Source organism: Macrobrachium rosenbergii, chromosome 18 (assembly GCF_040412425.1).
Source record: "Macrobrachium rosenbergii isolate ZJJX-2024 chromosome 18, ASM4041242v1, whole genome shotgun sequence".
In the NCBI taxonomy this organism is placed as follows: Eukaryota; Metazoa; Arthropoda; class Malacostraca; order Decapoda; family Palaemonidae; genus Macrobrachium; species Macrobrachium rosenbergii.
Genome location: NC_089758.1, coordinates 6,480,998 through 6,503,201, shown reverse-complemented (window position 1 = coordinate 6,503,201; position 22,204 = coordinate 6,480,998). Strand labels below are relative to the sequence as shown.

The 22,204-nt window shown below is 42.8% G+C and overlaps 2 protein-coding genes across 8 annotated transcripts in view; one reads left to right on the top strand and one right to left on the bottom strand.

Moving 5' to 3' along the window:
- The window catches only part of IFT43 (intraflagellar transport 43), a 184,481-nt gene that overhangs the window by 74,901 nt on the left and 87,376 nt on the right, over positions 1-22,204 (bottom strand). The window contains exon 1 of one of the 6 annotated variants that reach the window (XM_067120215.1): positions 7,386-7,628. The exons of the other annotated variants lie outside the window; for them this stretch is intronic. Coding sequence (XP_066976316.1) covers positions 7,386-7,424 — 39 coding nt within the window. The 5' untranslated portion in view covers positions 7,425-7,628. Of the gene's footprint in view, positions 1-7,385; positions 7,629-22,204 lie in introns of those variants that run through there. 6 annotated transcript variants of the gene reach the window in all.
- Positions 10,097-22,204, top strand: part of Spt-I (serine palmitoyltransferase subunit I) — a 38,998-nt gene continuing 26,890 nt past the window's right edge. The window contains exons 1-2 of one of the 2 annotated variants that reach the window (XM_067120208.1): positions 10,097-10,180; positions 18,985-19,089. In XM_067120208.1, the coding sequence (XP_066976309.1) occupies positions 10,112-10,180; positions 18,985-19,089 (174 nt within the window). In that variant the 5' untranslated portion in view covers positions 10,097-10,111. Of the gene's footprint in view, positions 10,388-18,984; positions 19,090-22,204 lie in introns of both variants that reach the window. The other variant, XM_067120209.1, reaches the window with a different exon arrangement.

Genomic DNA, 22,204 nt, shown 5'->3' with positions numbered 1-22,204 from the left:
ACAGATTCCTATTTTTCATCTATCCCCAGAGCATGCGCTCGTCTGAGACCCGTATCACGCCCTCATTCTGTTACGTGGTTTCTCAATGACGTCCTTAAGTTAGCATCAGACTTGGATAACTTTCATTGCTCTTATCAGGATCTGTTAAGGAAGACTTTATTTCTGATTAGCTTGGCTTCAGGTGCTAGAATCTCAGAGCTATCGGCTCTCACTAGAGGTGATAATTTTGTGAACTTCCTCCCGTCTGAGAGGTCCTCCTTTCCCCTGACCCTAGATTTTTAGCCAAGAACGAAGACCCACAAGACAGATGGTCTCCTTGGAAGGTGGTGCCCCTTCCTCAAGACCAGTCTTTATGTCCAGTTTATACACTTAAATCTTACCTTTTAAGAACTCCACAGAGTAAGTCGGGTCCTCTTTTTATCAGGGAGAAAGGTGGTACACTTTCACTGAATGCTATAAGACAACAAATTCTGTATTTCATTAAACAGGCCAACCCAGATTCAGTTCCTAAGGTTCATGATATTCGAGCAGTTGCTACTTCCATTAATTACTTTCATAATATGGACTTTTCAGAACTATCCAAATTTACGGGTTGGAAATCACCTCTAGTGTTTAAACGCCACTATTTAAAATCGCTCAAGCCCTGAAATTTTCTACCATAGCTGTGGGAAGTGTCATCTCCCCACCTTAACTAATCATATCCTTATCCTATCCTTTCCCCACCGCCCGCCTGCCTCATTTACTTCTCTGCTTATCCTCCTGGTTGATTATGCCTCACTGCCTGGCTCCTCATATTGATGTATCTTGTCTCTGTTGAGTGGAAAATGTAATCTGACATGTTATGATTGTTTTTTCTTGTGGGGTACTGGACAGTTTTTATTTGGCTCCATGTACCCCAGATATATGTATATGTTCTGTATATGTTATTTTTCATTGATCTTGTCTCTTACGTGTTTAGCCTAAGTTTACGTGTGTAGTTTTAAGGTTGTATTTGCATTTATCTTATGCACATTTCATGTTTCAATATGCTTTAGTAATATTAAGATTTTTTGGGGCCTCTTCCCCGTCGTGCCGGGGACTTCCCCACTTTTCATAGTATTAAGTTTTTGATGTGCCTTAGATTTAGTATTCTTGCTATTCATGTAAGAGATTCCTGATTAAAATTATTTTCGTAATTTATGCTTTTTCTTCAGATTACCCTTTTTCCTGGTAATTGCAGCCTTGGCATGATTCTCTATCACTATTTCACCGGCTGACACGGGACTGAACTCAGAAAAGGGATTTTGACAAAGGAAAATCTATTTCTGAGGAAGGTCCCGTGTCACCCGTGACCCTCCCTGACTCACCTAGTACTCCCCTACTTGCACATGCCAAGTCTGGGGTTAGTGCTAGCATGGAATGAGGTAGGTGGCGCTGGTGTCGCCGTCCCAGCGGGTGTTGAGTATAGGGGCTGTAACGGCTCACCGCTCTGTTCCGGGGTTTTGATAAGGAGAGATCTTTCAGTATGTTTCCGTGGTAGTGGTATTTCACTCACCCTTCCTTATACCGACGTCTTCCTAGAAGACGCCGACTGGGGGTAGTAACCCCAGCTTTCCTGAAAGCTCTTTTTCTCTGGTATATCTAGCATTATTATACCTAGAAATTCGTGCTGTAATGGAATTTCACCGGGTGACACGGGACCTTCCTCAGAAATAGATTTTTCCTTTGTCAAAATCCCTTAATTTTACTTAAATTACTATTAGAGGTTAATAAATCATCATTAATGTCACCTACTATAAAAACTGATTTTCCACATAAGGAAACAGCTTTAAAAATAGCCTTAATGTAATCAAAAGAGGAGATTAAAGCTTTGGGATGGCAGTAAACACACCCTAAAATGAATGATGGGAGCTTTTTATATTGTATAGTTATCCAGACATCCGCTACTCCTACTACTTTATCAACATTTAGGGTTATTCTGTTAACATTTAAATAATCTTGAACATAAATACATTATTCTGTTAACTTTCAAATAATCTCGAACATAAATACAAGTTCCTCCTCCTCTTCCCTGGTTGTAACAAGATATTAAAATTTGAATAATAGCACTGAAAAATAAATGAGCAAGGTTTCATTTCTTGGAGTAAGACTTGGAGGAGGACTTCTTGATGGAAAGCTGTGGGAAATGGGTATATGATCTTGATCTAGTTTGAGATCTAGAATGGGAGCTCCGAAAGGGAGTAGGTTACAGCAGAGACAACGATCTGGGGGGAAGAGTCGAAGAATCCTTGAAGCGTCTCGTACATTGGGAGAGCAGGTCCTGAGTGTTCTTCTCCTGTAGGTCGGAGGTGATGTCCAGAACTATAGCCTGTGGAAAAAGATACATCTTGTCCAAGGGGGAGAATAGGAGGGCCGATCTCTGAGATGGAGTGACTCCTTTTGACATAAAAGAACACCAAAGCTCTCTTTTCTTAAGTACTCCCATGGCGTACAGACTAGCTAACTCCTGCGTACTATCATGAACGCCTCTGTCAATACTGTACAGGAAAGTACTCCTACGAGATCCGACGAGATTTCTTGAGGTAACAAGGAGCACCCTCTAAGTTTGCTCGCCAGAGCGCCCACCACCCAGTCTAGGAAGCGCACCACTTCAAACACCTTAAAAATATTCTTGAGAAGGTGTGCAAGTTCTGAGGCTGAAAATATAATTTTGGCTGAGGAGAATGCTGATCTCCTAGCCAAATCAATAAGGCTGGAGAAGTCTCCCTGAGAGGAGGCAGAGACTCCCAGGGAAGGAGCTTCTTGGGTCATAAAAAACCTGTAGCTAGATCTAGATAACTTGGAAGGTGGGAAACAAAAAACTGCTTTGCCTTGTTCTCTCTTCTCAGAAAACCACCCTTCGACTTCATCCAGTGCCTTCTTTGCTGAAGGGGAAAGAACCAACAGGTAAAACTTGAAGAGCCGACTGAGGAGCTTCCATAAAGAAAGTCGAAGCAGGAACGGATTCAAAAACAAAAAGAAGCTTGGATAAGTCGCTAGCAGAAACCTTAACAGTGCAGAGTACGCCGACAAAGGAGCATCTTGCTCTGGAACAACCTCTTCCTCAGAAGAGACAGGAGAAAGCAATAAGTCCGCTGTTGTGCGAGCTGTAGGAGGAGCCTTCTGAAGCAAACTGAGAATATTATCCAGTTTGCTCTGAATTGGGTCAACTGGAGGAGGAACAATGTCCGAGATGACACTACTAAGAAGCAGTGGAGGAGCAGGTGCCAATGGACGCTCGGGGGGCGCTGCGGAGATGGGAGCCAGTAGCGAAACTTGTTGGTGAACGGGCCACTTCAAACGGGAGTTTGGGAACTTCGACACTAGTTGGTGGTGCTGATTGTAGAGATGAAGGTGCTGGGTGCACAACTCCTGATGCAGCAGCTCCTTTATTCGACAACGAACGTCCCTGCACCACAAGGCACTCAGGCGCCAATTTACAACCGTCGTCAGAAGATGCAGAAGAGAATTGTTCCGGGATATCCCAGTGACTCTACACAATGGGCGCGCTGAATCCTTGCCCTTCTTACAAGGAACAGGGGAAGAAATCTGAAACTCCACTGCACGCCGCTTTAGCGGGCGTGACTTATCTGCATAGCGCTGTGCGCGCCTGGGACTAAAATCTACGGAGCTGGAGGACATACAGTGAGCACTCACTTGAAGGCCTTTCCAGTGCCTTTGGTTGCAGTCTGGGATTTATCAACAGACTGAACCAAGGGGGCGACTGCTCGGGGGCAGACCCCACCGACCTCCCTTAGGCTGCCAGTTTGACTCCTCCCAGGTGATGGGGAGTATGTCAGGACCTTGGCCTAGAGAATCGCGGGCCGAACAGCCACCTCCTCCACTACCACTGCATTTTTGCACTGGGCGCCATGAGGCGCTCTGACTCACTTTTATCCATAAGCACTTTCACCGATGACGCTAATTTAGCGATTGATTGCACAATCAATTCAAAGCAAGCATCCATTTTCGACTCCAGACTGGCGATGGTGTTGGGGTTGGAGACATGACAGCCAAGTAAAGGAGAGGGTTGCACAGGTAGAGGAGATGGAATGGGATTGGAAGAAATCACAGGTGCAATTGGATCTGACAGTGGATGAATCCTGACTAGCTAAAGCTTTACTAGATTTCCTAGCAATAGCTTTCCTCTTCCTACCTCTAGCTAGTTTCTTGAGATGTGCATCTAAAGTCTTCCACTTCTCAATATCCCAGTCATTACACTCCTCACAATGTAAATCTACTGAACATGTTAAATCTACTGAACATGTTTGTCCCCTACATAGAATACAAACAGTGTGTGAGTCGTAAGATTCTTTAGTTAGTCTAGTATTGCAGCCTTTGCTGCAGTATCTAATACTAGAACTACTAGTGTCAGACATCCTAGAAAAGTCTAATACAAGTCCAAAAAATGGGCAAAGCGTCGTCAACCAATGATCAAAACTCGCCTGCTATCTTAATTATGCCAAAAGGCTATGAAAATAAATACTTCAACAATTGAAGATAAGGCAAACAACCAGCAAAGTATAAATTCCAAAATTCGAGCTGCTGCCAACCACAGTCCTTCAATCACAGCCGGCAGGAAACAAATTGAAGCCCTTTGCTATGTTGCACCTTCTCTTACACCCGAAAGTGGGCGGGTTGTGTCGCCATAACCAAAACAAACTAGCACGACCCGCAATTTCAAAATTTTGAGCTGCCGGTTAAAAGAAACTAGTAGCTATGTAATTAATGGGTAATATATAAAAATGTCATTTTTATATAAGTGACTTACCAAGCAATTACATACTAAGAGGAGGCAGGTGAGATGGACATAAAACTAATCCAACACATTAAGAGATAATGACTTTGAACTAGAAGTTTGATAGCATTGAGACAATGCTTGTCGTTCCTTACCTGGTAGGAAAGCTGCTACAGGTAAATACTACCTATGGTTGGAACTCATCTTAACCTGCATAGGGCATGGTGTATTGCCCAGAGTTGCCCCAACTTCAGTGGGTACTTTGCAGCTGTGGTGGTACACCGACAGCTGACAAAGACAAAAGGAGGTGCCCTTGACCTGGGCATGACCAGAATAAAAAACAACAGTGGCACCTACACCACAATAAAAACTAGACAGCCAACACCCCAACCATAAAAAATCTGGTGGATACTCCAGATAAGCTTGTACCCCCAGGCTTCCCAACAACTCAACACTATAAAACCAAGGCAAGGAGACAGTAGAGGGACAGTTTGACCCTCCTATGTTTCCTCTCCCAACACCATGCCAGTCACAGATAAAGGCCCTAACATACTACAATTATCAAAAACTGCTTCCACATCTTTCAGGTAGTGTGAATCAAACACAAAATTCAATCTCCAAAAAGTCAATTGGAGAATGGAAGACGACATATTATGACGGAACGCAAGAGAAGTGGCGACAGCTCAAACCTCATGAGCCTTTACCCTCAAGATCAGGAAGGTATCCTCTTGAATCTGAGAATGAGTTTCTGAGATAAGGTTCCTTAAGAAAAAGGAGAGGGTGTTCTTAGAGAGTAGGTGAGATGGGTTTCTCACTGAACACCAGAGGTTGCTAGAGGAACCTCTGATCTTCACAGTCCTGCGGATGTAAAGCCGCAAGGCCCTCACAGGGAACTCCTTCAATATCTAAATGAAGGGCAACTGGAAGAGAAGCATTACCACTCGGTTACACTTCTCAAAATATGCCCTTGGCCATCAAACCCAAGACACAGCGCAGGGAACAACGGCTTATGCAAGGTTATCACAAATTGTGGGTTTGTATTAATAAATATCAAACACACGTAATATATACACAATAAAACATTAAGATCCCACCGGGATAATAAGAACTTAACGACAGTCAGGCAAAGAGATCTGAAACCTCATCTGCGTATATATGTAATGTTTATCAATATTACTCAAGATTATGGTTGTAATCAGCATGATAAAACAACATTTTATGTAAATGATTTACCAACCAACTACATAGCTGACTGCTTCCTACCATGGCTGACCAAAAATTCGCATTTCTTCCAACACGATATACAAACCGTCGGCCCTTTACATTAGGAATTACTTTCAGCATAGGTAAACATCCTGGCAGGCGGGTATTCCTGCCTACCTGGTGGTAGTTACTGAGTAACCACCTTGCTCAAGAGTTTAACAGCCGTTCCAGCCTATGCTGAAAGTAATTCCTAATGTAAAGGGCCGATGGTTTGTATATCGTGTTGGAAGAAATGTGAATTTTTGGTCAGCCATGGTAGGAAGCAGTCAGCTATGTAGTTGGCTGGTAAATCACTTACATAAAATGTTGTTTTATCATGCTGATTACAACCAAAATCTTGAGTAATATTGATAAACATTACATATATACGCAATTACCTGTAGTGTTTAGTACATCGTTAAATAAGCGCTGGGAAGGAAGTGTCCAAGTACCATTCAGGGTGCATCATCATTGTGAAGGATGCCATACTGGATTCAAAATTGCCTTGAACACTTATTTTACAAAGACTTCACATGCTTATTTTAGTTGGTATGGCAGTTTCCTATAGCTCATTTTGTTAATGAAACTTCAATCTTTTGAAAGGTTTTCTTAAAGATTTAATTTTCTTTGTTGTTCACGAGTTAAATATCGAGCGAAAAGTGAAAATTCAGCGATCGATGTGTGTCATGCCCGATCATTTACCCTACAGAAGGCTATCAAAAATCGTGGGTTTGTATATTAATAAATATCAAACATACAATATATACACAAAAAACCCAACCAGAAAGAAAGAGCTTAGCGACAGTCAGGCAAAGAGCTCCGAAAACATGTCTGCAACGCATGAAGACCGAAAACAAACTGGAATGTTACATCCAGGCAGGCAGGTATTCCCACCTACTGGTCGGCAGTTACTGCCCAACAAACTTGTTCAAAAGTTTAAAGTCTGTGTCCAGCTTCGCCGTAAGTAATTCCAATCAAGGACTGCTGGTTTGTATATCGCGTAGGAAGAAATAAGGTTTCAACACTTCCCAGTAGAAATGGTATTCTCGCTACATTCAAAAGCCTACAAGGTGTTACAAATGTGTATGTGAAAATAAGAGTGAAAGTCCCATAGACTAGCCTACTGCGCCTTCGACGAAGGAAGGCCATAAAAAAAACCCCAAGGCAGTTACAGTAATCAGTAAAAACATTAGGCCTAATAAGCTTTAGCGTACTATAATGGCGTCAATAACCTAGATGTTGAAACGCCAGTTTTATAACCATAAATCAATCCATCGAGTAGCCTGCTGCTACCTACTAGGCCTATAAAATCTTAGGCTACAATACATATAAATGAAAATTCTCCATTTGACTTCCATCAACATATTTTAAAGACATGCTTATTTACCTTCCTAGTAGGAGGTGAAAGGCTGAGGTCAAGGTCCATGCTTAGCAAATTTGGTACCCTTCACATCTATTTACGAATGCAGTCGTAGTCTCTCTAGAATCTAAAACGAAGCCGCATGGGATACCTCGGTCTGTCAAAATTGGACTCAGATTTTCAGTCAGGAATTTTGTTTACCGTGTCTTCTTTGCCGTCTTGCAAACTCGTCTGTGATTGGCTAGTATTCGGCGTAATGTTAAACTTACTACAATTGGTTAAATGGACTTTACAAAGCATAGAGATAAAAATTTAAATAAAAAGCATTGCCTTTCGAGAGTTTGGGTAAATCCAATGGACTGCTTTTTAAGCTGTTATTTTGGAGGCAGTTTTTTTCCGACAAATGATGTTCAATACGAGAACTTATAAGAAAATCCAAATCTGTACTGCACTGCTAACTGCAACTTGCTAAAGTATAGAAAAAATTAATAAATTCAATGCTACCTGCTTCACAGGATGTAAATGGCCTATCAAGTCCAAGGACAGGAAAAATTGGTGGCTGAGTAAGAGGTGTTTTTCTGAACACAACTAGAAAAGTTAAAGCAAATAAAAGACCGCAAATATGAAAAATATAACAGGAACGTTTAAAAATAAAAACAATGCTGCTGTATAGACCGCCGTACACAAAATAATTAAAGTAATCTTACTGTGGTCTTGTTTACCTGGTAGGCATAACCATCATCCGCAATTAGAAAACCACTCTCGTTCCAATTCCTTTCGCAGTTACGTTATCCTGTAAAGTGCTCGAATCTTTCTTGATAAAAGGAAATCACTCACAATTTCCAATTTTCACTTAACCAAAGGACATCAAACAAATAAAATCTTGGCTCTGAATTACGAAAAAGTCTTGACAACTCATTATGAATTGCTACATCTACAGTTTCAGTTTTGTCTTTACCAATACATTGACAATTTTCTCTTATCTAAACAATAAAATATACCCATCAGAAGGCTTTCTCCAAGTTTTGTTTATAAATGTGCTGGTCCTGGCATTAATGCCAGGTCCTATGAAGAGACAGTCTTGGTGCTTTTCATACGGACTTGGAAGATATGAGCCGGAACTTAGAAATATGAACAATGTCATGATGGAAATTCACAGTGACTGCATCAGTGAGTTAGGTAAGATTAATTGCTTCATGATCATCTCCTTCAGCGCCACGTGACGCCAAGGGTCTCTGTGAAATTTCACCACATGCCACTTACTTTTGCTTTATCTTCCACAAATATCCAATCTTGGGCCTTCCGGCTCATAGTTCCCATGCTCGCATTAGTAGGTCTGGGTCTTCCATCTGTTCTGGTGCCCACAGGAGCCTAGGTGACACTATCACGTCTAATATTTTACACAGGCAGATACGAATGACATGTCCCAGCTATCTCCATCTCCTTTTCATAATTAGCTCACATCCTTCCTTTTTTCTAAGGTCCAGCTGTTACAAGAAATTATCACTACCTTGGCATTATATTTCAGAACTTTACAGAAAGAACATTCTTGCCTTTCCTTGATGTTCCTTCATTACTGATTTCAGGAAAGCCAAAAAAAAGAGAAAAATACACATTTTCTAAATAGGACATACATATATTGTATGCCAGAAGTTTGGGCATAGAGCGGGAACCTTTGCAGTGCCGCAAATTACCTGACAGTGGAGTGTTATGAGGATTAATTAATCTTTTAGCTCTACTATCCTAGGATATATATTTTATGGATTTGTAATGGAATTAGAATACCATTTCCACTTCATAACTTTCATCATGATTTTGCTATCAAATGCATTTATTGGACAAGTTATCTGATTTACAAATCGCGGCGAATGCTCATCACATTCATAACATTGCTTACTAATAGGGGCACCACACATTAAGTCATTTGTCTAGTGATCCCTACCAATTTAAATATTTATGGTTTAATTTTATGCATGAAAATTGCATCTCAAATCTATTTCAAATGGTTTTAGTGGCAACTTTGACTGTTGTGGAGTGCCCATAAAGTCGTGCCACACATGGCCGGTCCAGGTAGCCCCATCAGTTTTAATATTTGCCATTTTCACTTTCATTCTTGTTGATCTCATCATCATTGTCATAGCTTCTAACGCCGCATGGCACAAAAAGCCTCTGTGTGAGATTCCGCCACTCATGTCTTTCTTATGCTTTGCCTTCCACAAATCCACTGCCTACCTTCTATCATGATGACAAGGAAGGCTAGAACATGTCACCTCGCACAATCCTAGGGAGAATGATGCTGAATCTGCCCGAAGAGGTTAACTGGTAATTTTGATCGTTAACGGGGTGACCTTTAGGGGTACCACACATCAATTCAAATGCCAGTTTAATAGGTGGTTAGTAAGTTACATATGTACAAAGTAATCAACATAACATTTCATTTGTTAATTGAAATATCTGATCTAACAAATTTGGGGATAGCTGAAATTTTTTGTTCAGAGTCTCTGCTATTTCACAGCTCTCTTGATTGCCTCTACATACAACTGGGGTCAATGCTTATTCAATCTAATGTAAAACAGCATTTCACATCTCGGGGTGACTTGAAATTTATCCAGCTCGTTTTATAAAAAATAGAAAACTGCCATAGCCAAAATTGCCATCGCATGACCAACATCCTCTCAGATTTTAACAACAGATATACACTAAGCCATTTAGGTATGAATAAAGATGGATAACACTCCCTTTCAGGCCCTCACATGCCCACAATAATAACGTCGCTGACTCGTGGTCTGAATTCTCAAAGAAGACCGCGAGAACAAGAAGAGGTGTGTATGATTGTGACATTCCAGTGGGTGCGGCGACGAGGTCGGCAAAATCTATTGTTGAATTTTCCGTCGGTTGCTGTAGCTTTTTTCGGATAATATAATATCGGAGTAACATTTTTTGAAGATTAAGCAGCAAAGAAACATTTTATATTGTTACTAATGGCGTCCCAGTGGAATGTATACGAAAGTTTCCAGGCTTTACTTCAGGTAACCAGTCGCAGTGATACCTAGCTTACCCTATGTTTACCTATAACGTTGGCCAGATTTACGCAATAGTATGTTTATTGTATGTCTAAAGTGGGGTATTTTTCTATCAAACATTTATGGTAGCTGTCAGTTTAGTTTAATCTATCGTAGGTTAGTTTGACCAGGCTAGGCTACATCGATTAGGAAAGGGCCCACCTAGGGTATTAGGCCGTAACCGATTTACTATCCGTTATTAGGCTAGGCTAATTTGTCAAAAATAAGTTGTGCTATACTCTGTTTCAATTCATCTGTAATCGAAAAATTAACTTTCATTGACATCTGGTCATGGCAAAACAGGAATGTACTTCCCACAGACAGAGGATGATAGAAAATTGGCAGAGGAAGGATAAAGGAGAGAGCAACAAACGAATGCTTTTGAGAGACGAGAGAGAAACAAACGAATTGAAGGAGAGAGAGTGAGAGAATAACAAATGAATGGAGAGGAAGAGAGAAATAACAGCAGTTCCAGTGTCTTAAAGCATTCTACTATAGGATTAAACCTAGACTCTTCTTAAACTATTAGGCTAATTGACGAAATTCAGTACCTTTATCATAAAAACTGTTGAGATTAAATAATATACCCTACCCTTTCATAAGTTAATGCACTTTGAAAAGTGCAAAAGATTTTCAGTCAGTCCTTATCGCTTATCTATTCTTTATTAGGCTATTGTTACCCCATTTTGAGGTAAAACTGACACACTAGAAAAACATTGCTAACTGCACCTCCAATGATAATTTTTTAATTTCCTTTATCTGCATTAATACTTTTCAATGATGTTAAGCTTTTGCTGTACAGTATATAGACTTGTAACAGAAGGGGGAATGCATTCTTGTATGTAGGCCCATGATGATTTTACCACACTAGCCTTGCCAACCCACAATGCCTATCAGTGCCAAAAATAATTGGCCGATACTCGAAGTCAGAGTCTGACAATGTTTATTAGGTTCTCTGGGTTAGTAGCCAATAAATTTCTAAATGTGAGAAAAGGTAGAAATATATTTAAAAAACCATTATAATTAAGATGCTTCTTTCAGTGTCACTGGGGAGGCATTTTGCATGCTTAGCTTCATTAGGCTCATATAGGATAAACACATTGATAATACATAATTGTTCCCACATGATATATAAACCATCAGTCCTTTACATTAGGAATTACTTTACAGCGCAGCTGGAAATGCCCGTTGAGCTTTCAGACAAGGTGGTAAGGCAGTTAACTACCATCCAGTAGGCAGGAGTCCCACCTGCCCTGATGTAAATATTCCAATTTGCTGTGGGCCTTCGTGTGGTGCAGACGTGTGTTCTTCTGTCTGCCCTGACCGTTGTTGAGCTGTTTTTCCCGGTGGGATCTTTCTTTTTCCTTGTGTGTCTGCTTATTTGTGTGTTTGGGGTATGCAAGCTCATGAAAGTGAGCTTCGTAAGCCCTCCTTCCCCCAGCATGTGTGTCCTGGGGCGGGCGGGAAGAATTGCAGTAGCTTCCGTTCAAATGTTGATCTACACGCCCTTTGCTCCTCTTGCAGGGGGCGTGCGTGTACCCGAAGTTCCACCTGTACTGAGTGTTGCTCCTGGTTGGCTGAGCAGTGGGCGAAGTTTGAAGGGAGGAAACAGTACCGAAGGAAGCCTTTCAAGTTATCGTCTGAGGGTTATACACCCCAGACAACTCCCTTGGTAGCTAACCCTTCATCCTCCTTTCTCTCTCGGCAAACTTCCCCTTCTGGCTGCCTCTCCTTCAGGAGAGGACTCCCCTTCATCTTCTTTGCTCGCTTCATCAGGCGTGGAAGGACGGGGCGGGGGGAGACCTCCTCTTGGGGGGTCTCTCCTTGCTGGGGGTGGGGGACTTTCCCCCCACAACAAGTTGGAGACTCCCTCCACTAACCTGACTTTTTCTTCCAGCATGACGGTTGCTCTCCAAGGTGAGCAGGAAACTTGACGTAGGTGCAGCCTGGCGTTCCCTGAGTCTGTCTGGCACGCCATCGTTGCAAGGTCTCTTGTCGCACCTGTCAAGATGCCAGTAACCATCTTGTCTCATCTGGGGACCCAGGGGTCCGGCATCCCAGCACGCAGTGCCTCTGCCTCCAGGCTTCACCGTGGCTCCACTGTCCCAAGCTGGACCCTCAATGATGGTGACCTCCACCATGCCTCATTTGATGGTTCCTGCCCCTGCTGCTCCTGGCTTCACTGGCTCCTAGGCTGTCCTGGCTTCACCTGCCCTGGCTATCCCAGTCACCCCAGTCGCTGCTTCTGGCTTCCCTGACTCCTGGGCTGTCCTGGCTGCCCCTGTCTCCGCTCCTGTAGACGATGATCCTGCTGCCCAGGTCCTGGCCACCCCAGCTGCTCCTCTGGCGTCTGCTGCTCCCTCCTGGATGGAGGACTTGACCGTTATCCTGAAGATGATGAAGAAGAAGTAGAAGAGGTCTCAGAAGGTGTCGTCGTCTTTGCCTTTGTCTTCATCGTTCTCCTCTTCTGCTACCCACTCCCCTTCTTCCGAGGCTCGCTGGTCGAAGAAGAAGAAGATGGCTGTCTCTCCCCCCAAAAGAAATCCCGTCCTGGGATTTCTAAGGGGCTGCTTCCCCCCACAGGGAAAGCAGTGGGATCTCTCGTCAGCTCTTCCCGACCTTCAGGTCGGAGAACCAAATCGCTCACCCCTTGGTCTAGCATTTCAGGAGCCATGGGCGCCCAGACCTTGGTTTGCACACCCGTTGCCAGTCCTAAGAAGTCCTGTTCGAAGGCTGGCACTGTTGGACACTCATTCGCAAGCTGCTCCAAGTACCCAGGTCTTGTTGGAGAAGCTGGTCCCTCATGGGTGTCTGCACCTTCAGTCCCTGCAGTGGCAACTGAAGGAGTACTGGTCCCAGTCTTGAGACCCTCAGTCCTTTCTCATCCCTCTCTCAGGGGAGATGAGAAAGGACCTAGACTGGTGGATGAACGACAGGAGTTCTCGGATGCATCGACCAAGGGATGGGCACACACCTGGAGGAGTTTCTGACTTCGGGAGTGTGGTATTGAGATGACAAGCACCTTCACATCAATATCCTGGAACTCAAGGCATCCTTCTTGGCTCTGCAAGGGTTTCAGGATCAAGTGATGGGTCATTCCATGGTTTTGATGAGCTACAGCACCACGGTAATGGCATATGTCAACATGCAAGAGGGCATGGTGTCTCTTCCGCTTCATCAGTTGACAATGCAGTGCACGAGTGGGCTGTGGCTCACTTGGTAGAGCTGTCAGCCAGATACATTCCAGGCAAGAGGAGTGTAGTGGCAGACAAGCTCCGCCGCCAGAATCAGTTGATAGGGACAGAGTGGTCCCTTCACCCAGACATCGCAGAAAGTTGTTTGATCTGTGGGGGTGTCCAGTCATAGATCTGTTTGCCACCCAGCACAACAGGAAACTTAAGGTCTTCTGCTCAGTCATGCTGGACCCATGGGCTGCTGCAGAGGATGTTTTAACACCCATGGGACAACCTCAGTGTCTATGCCTTTCCTCTGTTTTTTCTGATTTGCAAGGTGATCAGCCAAGTGATGATCACCCGGAATCTGAAGATGATTCTGGTGGCTCCCAAATGGCCTCAGGCTGTTTGGTATCCTGACCTGCTAGCTCTTCTTTCTGAGGCACTGAGAGAGATCCCTCCCTGGCCCAACCTCCTGTGTCAACCCCACATAGAGCAGTAACACCAGGCAGCGCAGTCTTTATTTCTTCATGGTTGGCAGTTATCCAGCATCTGCGAGTGAGAGGGTTTTTGTGCAGCGCAGCAGTGGAGATGGCTAGATACCTCAGGCAGTCCTCTGCAGCGGTACACTAGGGAAAGTGGGCTGTCTTCTGTGGTTGGTGTCATAGATGGGGTCTCTCTCTGGTCAGAGCTACTGTTCAGCAGATTCTGGGACTTCCTCGTCTTCCTTCACCGAGAGAAGCTTCTCTCCGTTTCAGCCGTAAAAGGCTACAGGGCCGCACTTGGCTTGGTCTTGCAGCTGAAATGGGCAGATATCTCCTCCTCTTTCAAGATGTCTCTACTGATGAAAAGCTTTGAAAGGTCTTGCCAGCCCAGAGACCTCAGGTCCCCTGTGTGGGATGTGACTCTTGTTCTAAGGAGCCTGACTCATGCACCGTACGAGCCTTTACGAGAGTCGTCAGACAGGGACCTGACCCTCAAGACCATTTTCCTGCTTGCCCTGGTATCGGCGAAGAGAGTGGGAGAACTTCAGGGATTTTCCTTTGATGTTAAACACTCAAGGGGATGGGGATCGTTATGCTCGATTTCGCCTTGGACTTCGTAGCAAAGACTCATAATCCATCGGTCCCTGATGCTAGGTTCGAGTCCTTGACGATCCCCTCCCTAGTGGACTTCATAGGTAATGACCCAGACGAGATGCTAGTGTGTCCCTTTAGAGTGCTGCAGCTCTGTCTGGAGAGAACTTGCCATCTCTGGCCTGATTGTCGACGACTCTTCATTAACACTGGCTTGACCAAGAAAGAGGTGTCCAAGAACACGATTTCTTTCTGGCTTCGTGAGACAATCAGGGTAGCGTACTCTGCTGCTGGAGGAAACGACACCAGTACCCTCCGCCCAAGAGCTCACGGAGTCCAGAGCATTGGTCCAACCCTCATGTTCCACAAGAACCTGTTGGTTTCTCAGGTATTGAAAGTGGGGGTGTGGTCTCAACAGACCACCTTCACTTCTTTCTACCTTTGGGACATTGCCCACAAATCCTTGGCACCTTTTCCTTGGGACCTGTGGTGGCTGTTCAACAAGTTGTGTAGCTTACCCAGCTCCTCTAATGGGACAGGGTTGCATCTTGCCTGAGATATGAGGTTGTGGGTGAGAGAGTGAGTGTTGGAGTGACTTGCCTCTCTTTCTTCTCTTCATCCTGGCTTTCTTCCAGTGGGGAGAGAGTGGATTTGAGCCGTTACATACTGCATCTGGCAGTCGATGCAGGTAAGCCTATACTTTGGGCTTCCATTTTATTTCCTTTCAGGACTATAGAAGCAAACCCGCTCCTTCCTTTAGCAAGGGGAGGAAGGAGATTGTGACAATAAGACAAACCCGATACCGATATTTGCCTTACTGTCACCGACTTTTAAGGTTCATCGTAACCTATTTTGTATGAAATTACATCTTCCCCATTCATACAAAATGGTCCAGAAGTCTTACAGTTGATCTCATGTTTCCTACAACCTGATCAGTTTGTCAGAGGTAGGTTTCCCTTCCTCACTCTGTCGACCAGGAAGGGAACCCCAGGTGTGGCGAACTCCAGTCAGTTCTGGAGACACTCAGATTCCTCCCTCCAATGAGTGAGTCTTCCTAATGTAAAGGACAGATGGTACATCGTGTAGGAACAAATCACAATTTTTTAAAGTAAATTGTATTTTTCCTAACTATACAAACCTGAGGTCCTTTACATCACATTTTCATGCCCACCTCATGCCACCCCTCAATCTGACACCTGGGCTGAAAGGTAAATTGGAATGTTTACATCTGGGCAGGCGGGATCCCGACTACCAGACGGTAGTTAACTGCCTAACCACCTTGTTTGAAAGTTCAACGGCCGTTTTCAGCTGCGCTGTAAGTACTGTAATTCCTAATGTAAAGGACCTCAGGCTTGTATAGTTAAGAAAAATACAATTTACTTTAAAAACCTGTGAATTTTTCATTTTAAGTCAACCCTTTTGCAATAGTTTATACATCAATAATCTCATGATTTTCATAGAATACAACTCGACTTTGTTAATAGCCAGTTCTCTAATGTTCTCCTGCCAGAATTTTAAAGAGCTACTGTAGCACTACCCTACCCTCCCTGTGAACTATAGGCCTAACCCATTTTATTCTATTGACATGATTTCTACTTCATTTCATACAACAAGCAATGTATAGAAAGTTTATATTGAGATCAGCATGAAGGAAAGACAATAAGTATGCAAAATTTGGGCTAGAAAGGGATTTTGTGAGTTCTGACCAAACTACATACTGTAGCTGTGTATTTTTTACAATTTCATTAATGACTTAATGACTTTTATCAGTTCAAGAAAAATTTACGAAGAAAAAGACGTAACTGAAACATGTATGTTAGACACTGGTAATATGAATGGGATGAATACTTCTGAGAAATTGTAACAAACCTAAGCAACGACTCAAGTCTGAAGTACTACAGTTCCTATTACAGTGTATAGGCTGTCAGTTATAAAATACCTATAACAATTGCTATTAAAAAAATATGCTCTCATGTCATTTGGCATATTTACGATAGTTTCATACATTTTAAAGTATGCTTCCATAATATATATTGTTAATTAAAAACAAGAAATTTTTTATTTAGATAAGTGCAGACCACCACATTGTGGTGAAAGCGATAGCTGTTCAGTTTCAGTTGAAACTCTGAATTTGAAAGTTAGGTTAGATCACTGCCCGCGCCACTCCTTCTCTGGCTGTTCATATACATTCATCAGTATTTCTTACTGGTAATTAGTTTTTATATCATTTTGGGCCAGGTACATCTGTAGTAACTCAAAAGGATATCTTTATCATTAAAGTAATTTTCATGCTTTTTGTATACAACCCCACATCGTATAAATCAGTGCTTTGGTACAAATTCAAAGTTTATTAGATTACATTCAAATAAAATGGAATTAAGCCAATCAGCAGTTGATATCCTGATATCATTGTTAATGAATACAGCTCTGGTGACATATGAGCTGACACCGACTACTGGTAGTACGTATACTGACAGAGTGGTTACGACTTCCTTGGCTTGGGGAGGAGGGGGTCCAGGCACTTCCTGGCCAGTTAAAGGCATGATAGCTTCTCCCTTTATTCATGTTGCTGAACAGTCAACAGCAGCATATTGGCTGGTGTCAGGGACAGGGGATTTCAGTAATTTTCCCACAGTTCCTCATTCACAGTACAGTCTTCCCAAAATATTCGTGCTACAAATCTTTATGTTGATAGTTCCCATGTGTTTGCCTTATTTACCTATTGTTTGTCTTCGCTCTCTTAACTAATAAAACGTTTTTATTTACTATTACCCTGACTATAGGACATGGCATTATCATAGGATATTATTATTATTATTATTATTATTATTATTATTATTATTTATTTTTGGGGAGTCTATCAGTCATCCTATTTGACTGGGTGGTTTTTATAGTGTGGGGTTCCAGGTTGCATCATGCCTCCTTAGGAGTCCATCACTTTTCTCACTGTGTGCACTGTTTCTATTAGCACACTCTTCTACATGAGTCCTGGAGCTACTTTGGCATCTCTTATTTCCAGGTTCCTTTTCAGGGATCTTGGGAGTGTGAACTGTCCTAGTGTTCCTATGATTATGGGTACAATTTCCATTGGCATATCCTATATCCTTCTTATTTTTATTTTCAGATTTTTCTATCACTCCCTCAGGTTGGTGTTCGTACCACTTGTTTCTGCAAGCTAGCTGGTGTTTCTTGCACAGGCTCCAGTGGAGGGCCTTTGTTACTGAACCATGCCTCTTTTTGTACTGGTCTCGCCTTTCATATTGCACTTACTGCATATTGGTGAGATGTTATTTCCATCTATAGTTCTTTGGACATATCTGGTTCTTAGGGCCTGATCTTGTGCCGCTGTTAGCATTCCTTCTGTTAACTTCTTGAGGTCTCCCCTCTGTAGCCATTGCCATGTTTCATCGCTTGCTATTTCTTTAGTCTGTCTCATGTACTGTCCATGCATTGGTTTGTTGTGCCATTCCTCTGTTCTGTTTTTCATTCTCCTGTCTCTGTATATTTCTGGGTCTTCATGTACTTTTATCAGTCCTTCTTCCCATGCACTCCTTAGCCACTCATCTTCACTGGTTTTCAGATATTACCCCAGTGCTCTCTCTCTCAATGTTGATGCAGTCCTCTATGCTTAGTAGCCCTCTCCCCCCTTCCTTTTGTGTTATGCAGAGTCTGTCTGTATTTGCTCTCGGATGTAGTGTGTTGTGTATTGTCATGTGTTTCCTAGTTTTCTGGTTTATGCTGTGGAGTTCAGCCTTCGTCCACTCCACTACTCCTGCCCAGGTGTTTATGGCTCTTCATGTTTCTGGCATTGAGTTATGACTTGAGTAACGCCTCAATCTCTGCATATATTGTTTCCTGATCGTGTCCGTCTCATCTCTTGATGTTTTATATCCTCTTCTTCTATTATTCCCAGGTATTTGTATCCTGTCTCTTCTATGTGTTTGATGCTATTCCCGTCTGGTAGCTTCATCCCTTCAGTCCTCATCACTTTGCCTTTTTGCATGTTGACCAAGGCACATTTTTCCATTCCAAAATCCATCCTGATGTCCCCAGATACAATCCTTACAGTCTGGATTAGGGTATGAGGCTCTTACCATGCAGCTTGATGCCATCCATGAACACCAGATGGTGGTCTTCTTCTTCTTCTTCAGTTATTGCCAGTCATGGTAGTGAAAAAAAAAAAAAATTACTTATATTCCACTTGAGTAAGTAGGTGGTAATTACGAGGATGAATATAAAGACATAGTTGGGGTTTTGAGAAAAGTAAAATATGTTATCATCAAACTTGACTAGTCTTTTCTTTTGTAATTTTCAGGCCGGACCTTACCACCTCGCTCTGGAAGGAGTGTTGATACTTTGCATCATATGGCTCTTTACAGCTAAGAAAAAACCATCTAAACTTATCAGATTAACAAAAAAGGTAAGGTTCTACAGTATATTTATACTAGCAGGTAGATGTAAAGAGTATGTTATAAACATTGGAACTAGAAATAAAATTGGTGAAATTACAGACCTCAGGCTTATATATAAATTAATTTTTAAAGAATGAGAGAAGGACTGGAAATTGATGTACAGTTTTATGTAAATATTTATTGAATATTAGTTTTTGCAAAATTGTGTTTTTCTCAGAACCATAAGTATGCTGCAAACCATCCCCAAGTTGCATCAAGCTAAAATGTTTAGTAATGTGATTTGCTTTCTCTTCTGTAAATGTTGTGTGTGTGTTTGTGAAAACTGGTGGAAATATAATAAGTCAGATAGTGAAGTATTCATTTCTCATATAAATATTAGTCTAGCCTCTAATAGTCATGAATTTTAAATGGTTATAGCACAAAAATATCCAAGTATGCAAATGTCAGAAGTCATTATTTGGAAAAATGTCGTATGTCATGCTTTTTTTGTGCTGCCATTGAGGATAGTGTACTTTGAAGCTATTAAGATATGTTTGCTGCAAATCATCCCCAATTTTCACCAAGCTGAAAATGTTTAGCAATGTGATTTGCTTTCTCTTCTGCAAATGCTGAATGTGTGTTTTGTGAAAACTGGTGGAAATATAATAAGTCAATTGTGCTGATGTTCTTCAGATGGTGAAGAAATCTTTTCCCATATAAATATTAGTCTAGCCTGTAATAACCAGGAATTTTAAATGGCTATAGCACAAAAATACCCAAGGCAAGAAGTTCTTGTCTTGTTCTTAAAGATAATGCAGTATGTGAATGTCAGTAGCCATTATATCTTGTGTAATGCCGTTTTGTTCTGCCATTGAGAATAGTGTATTTTGAAGCTATTGTAATGCTGTTTTGTTGTCATTGAGAGTAGTGTATTTTGAAGCTATTAAGATATATTTTTTAACTGAACCTTGGAAACCTTTCCATTATATAGCTTTTACTTCCTTGCGAGCAGGAGTTTGACACATGGCAAACGAAAAACGAGAACACTTTGTGTTCTATGACTCCATTTTCTATCCATCTACTTCCCCCCACCCCCACCAGGAGACCAGTGGGTACAAACACTCTACTTCTGTTGCCAGTTTCAGTAAGGGGTAGACAGATTGTTATGTGTTCTCTGTTTGCTGTGGATGAAATTGGTTTGTTTTTTAATTGTTCTGACAAGATATACAAACCGTCAGTCCTTTACATTAGGAATTACTTTCAGCGTAGGCTGGAAACGGCCATTAAACTCTTGAGCAAGGTGGTTAGGCAGTAACTACCACCAGGTAGGCAGGAATATCCTCTGTATTTGTCTTTTTCGCCAGGGGTTCTCAAGCATTGCTCACCCCGAGTTACAGACAAATACCGGAAGACTTCACCTCTCGCCCGACCTGATAGCCGAGGCATCAAGAAGAGTTCTGCTTGACCCAACCTCCTGTAGCAGCTACACAAGAAGCAGTTCTTCGGGCAGTACATCCCGGTGTGTTCGGGACTGGGAGACCTTCCAGCTTCCCTTGCAAGCATAGGCTTTCTTGCTGAGCGGCAGCGGCTATAGCTGGATATCTCTTGAAGTCCTCTGCAACACACCCAGGGACTGGAGCCATCTTTGCTGGTGGGTGTCATTGTGGAACTCCTCCTTGGGTCAGAGTTGCTCTTCAAGTCTGGACTTCCTTGTCTTCTCTGCCAAGGATTGCTTCTTTCCCTTTCATTGTGAAGAACGTAGGCCCTTGCGACCTAGTCTTCTATCTGAAGTAGCCTTCTTCTCCTCAGTCAAGATTTAGCTACGGATGAGAAGCTTCTTCAGTCTTGCTGTTCCAGGGAACTGTTCCCTGGGTGGCTTGTGACTCTCGTTTGGGGTTCCTGTCCCATGCTGCACATGCCCTTACAAGAGTCGTTGGATAGAGATGTGCCCTCATAGGACCATCTCTCATCTTGCTCCGGCCTTTGTGTAGAAGATGGAAGAACAGGTGAATGGGATCAATACCTCAACTCCTTCTCGGATGTCGTAGGTGGACTCCAAATCCTTCGGCATCTATTGTTGGGTTCAAGTCGTCCTTGTTCCCCCCCCTCCTTGGACTTTGTATCGATGATCCAGATCATTCATTACTTTGTCCTTTACGGAGCTGTGGTACTTTCCGAAAAGGCTCGACATTCCTAACCTGGAAGTTGTTGACATTTTCGCTAGTACTCTCTCTCCCAAGGAAGAAGTGTCTTAGGACACATCTTCCTCCTGGCTTCATGAAGCGATCGAAGGAGGTACTCGGCAGCTGACGACAACGATACCGGTACCTTACACCTGAGAGCTCACGAAGCCAGTGGCTTGGTCCATCCCTTGCATTCCGGAAGTTTCTGTTGGGCTGGAAGCAAGACGTGGTCTCATAGACCACACTCTTGTCTTCCTATGGTCTATGGTCTTGCCCACAGGCCCTTGGAACCTTTTTTCCTTGGCCCTGTGGTGGCTGCTCAACAAGTTGTGTTTTCTTACCCAGCTCCTTCAAGAGGACAAGTAGCATCTCGCCTGAGGTGTTGGTTCTGGAAGTGAGAAGGATACTGAGAGTGACTGGCCTCTCTTCCTCCTCCTTCCCCGTCCTCCTTCTTCTCCTTCGGGATGAGAATAGGACTCAAACCAGCACATGCTGGACCTGGCGCTGATGCGGTAAGACTACACATCAAGCACCCGTTCTGGTTTTCTCCTAGAATCATAGAAGCAATTCCGCTCCTTCCTCTAGCAAGGTGAGGAAGGAGAGTCTGGCAATATGGGAAACCCTATCTCAGCTTTTCCTTACTGCCTCTGACTCTCAGATTCTTCCAGCCTATTTCGTATGAGTCATATTTCCTCACTCATGTGAAGAGGTCTAGTATCTGACACTTGATCTTGCAGTTCCTACACTCCGATCAATATGTCAGAGGCTCGGGTACTCCTCCTCACTCTTTCGACCAGGAGGAGTAGCCCAGGTGTGCAGAACTCCAGTCATTTCAGGAGACTCACTCAGATTCCTCCCTCCAACCAGTGAGTCTTCCTAATGTAAAGGACTGATGGTTTGTATATCGTGTCAGAACAAATCACAGTTTTTGAAAGTGAATTGTATTTTTCCTAACTACAAA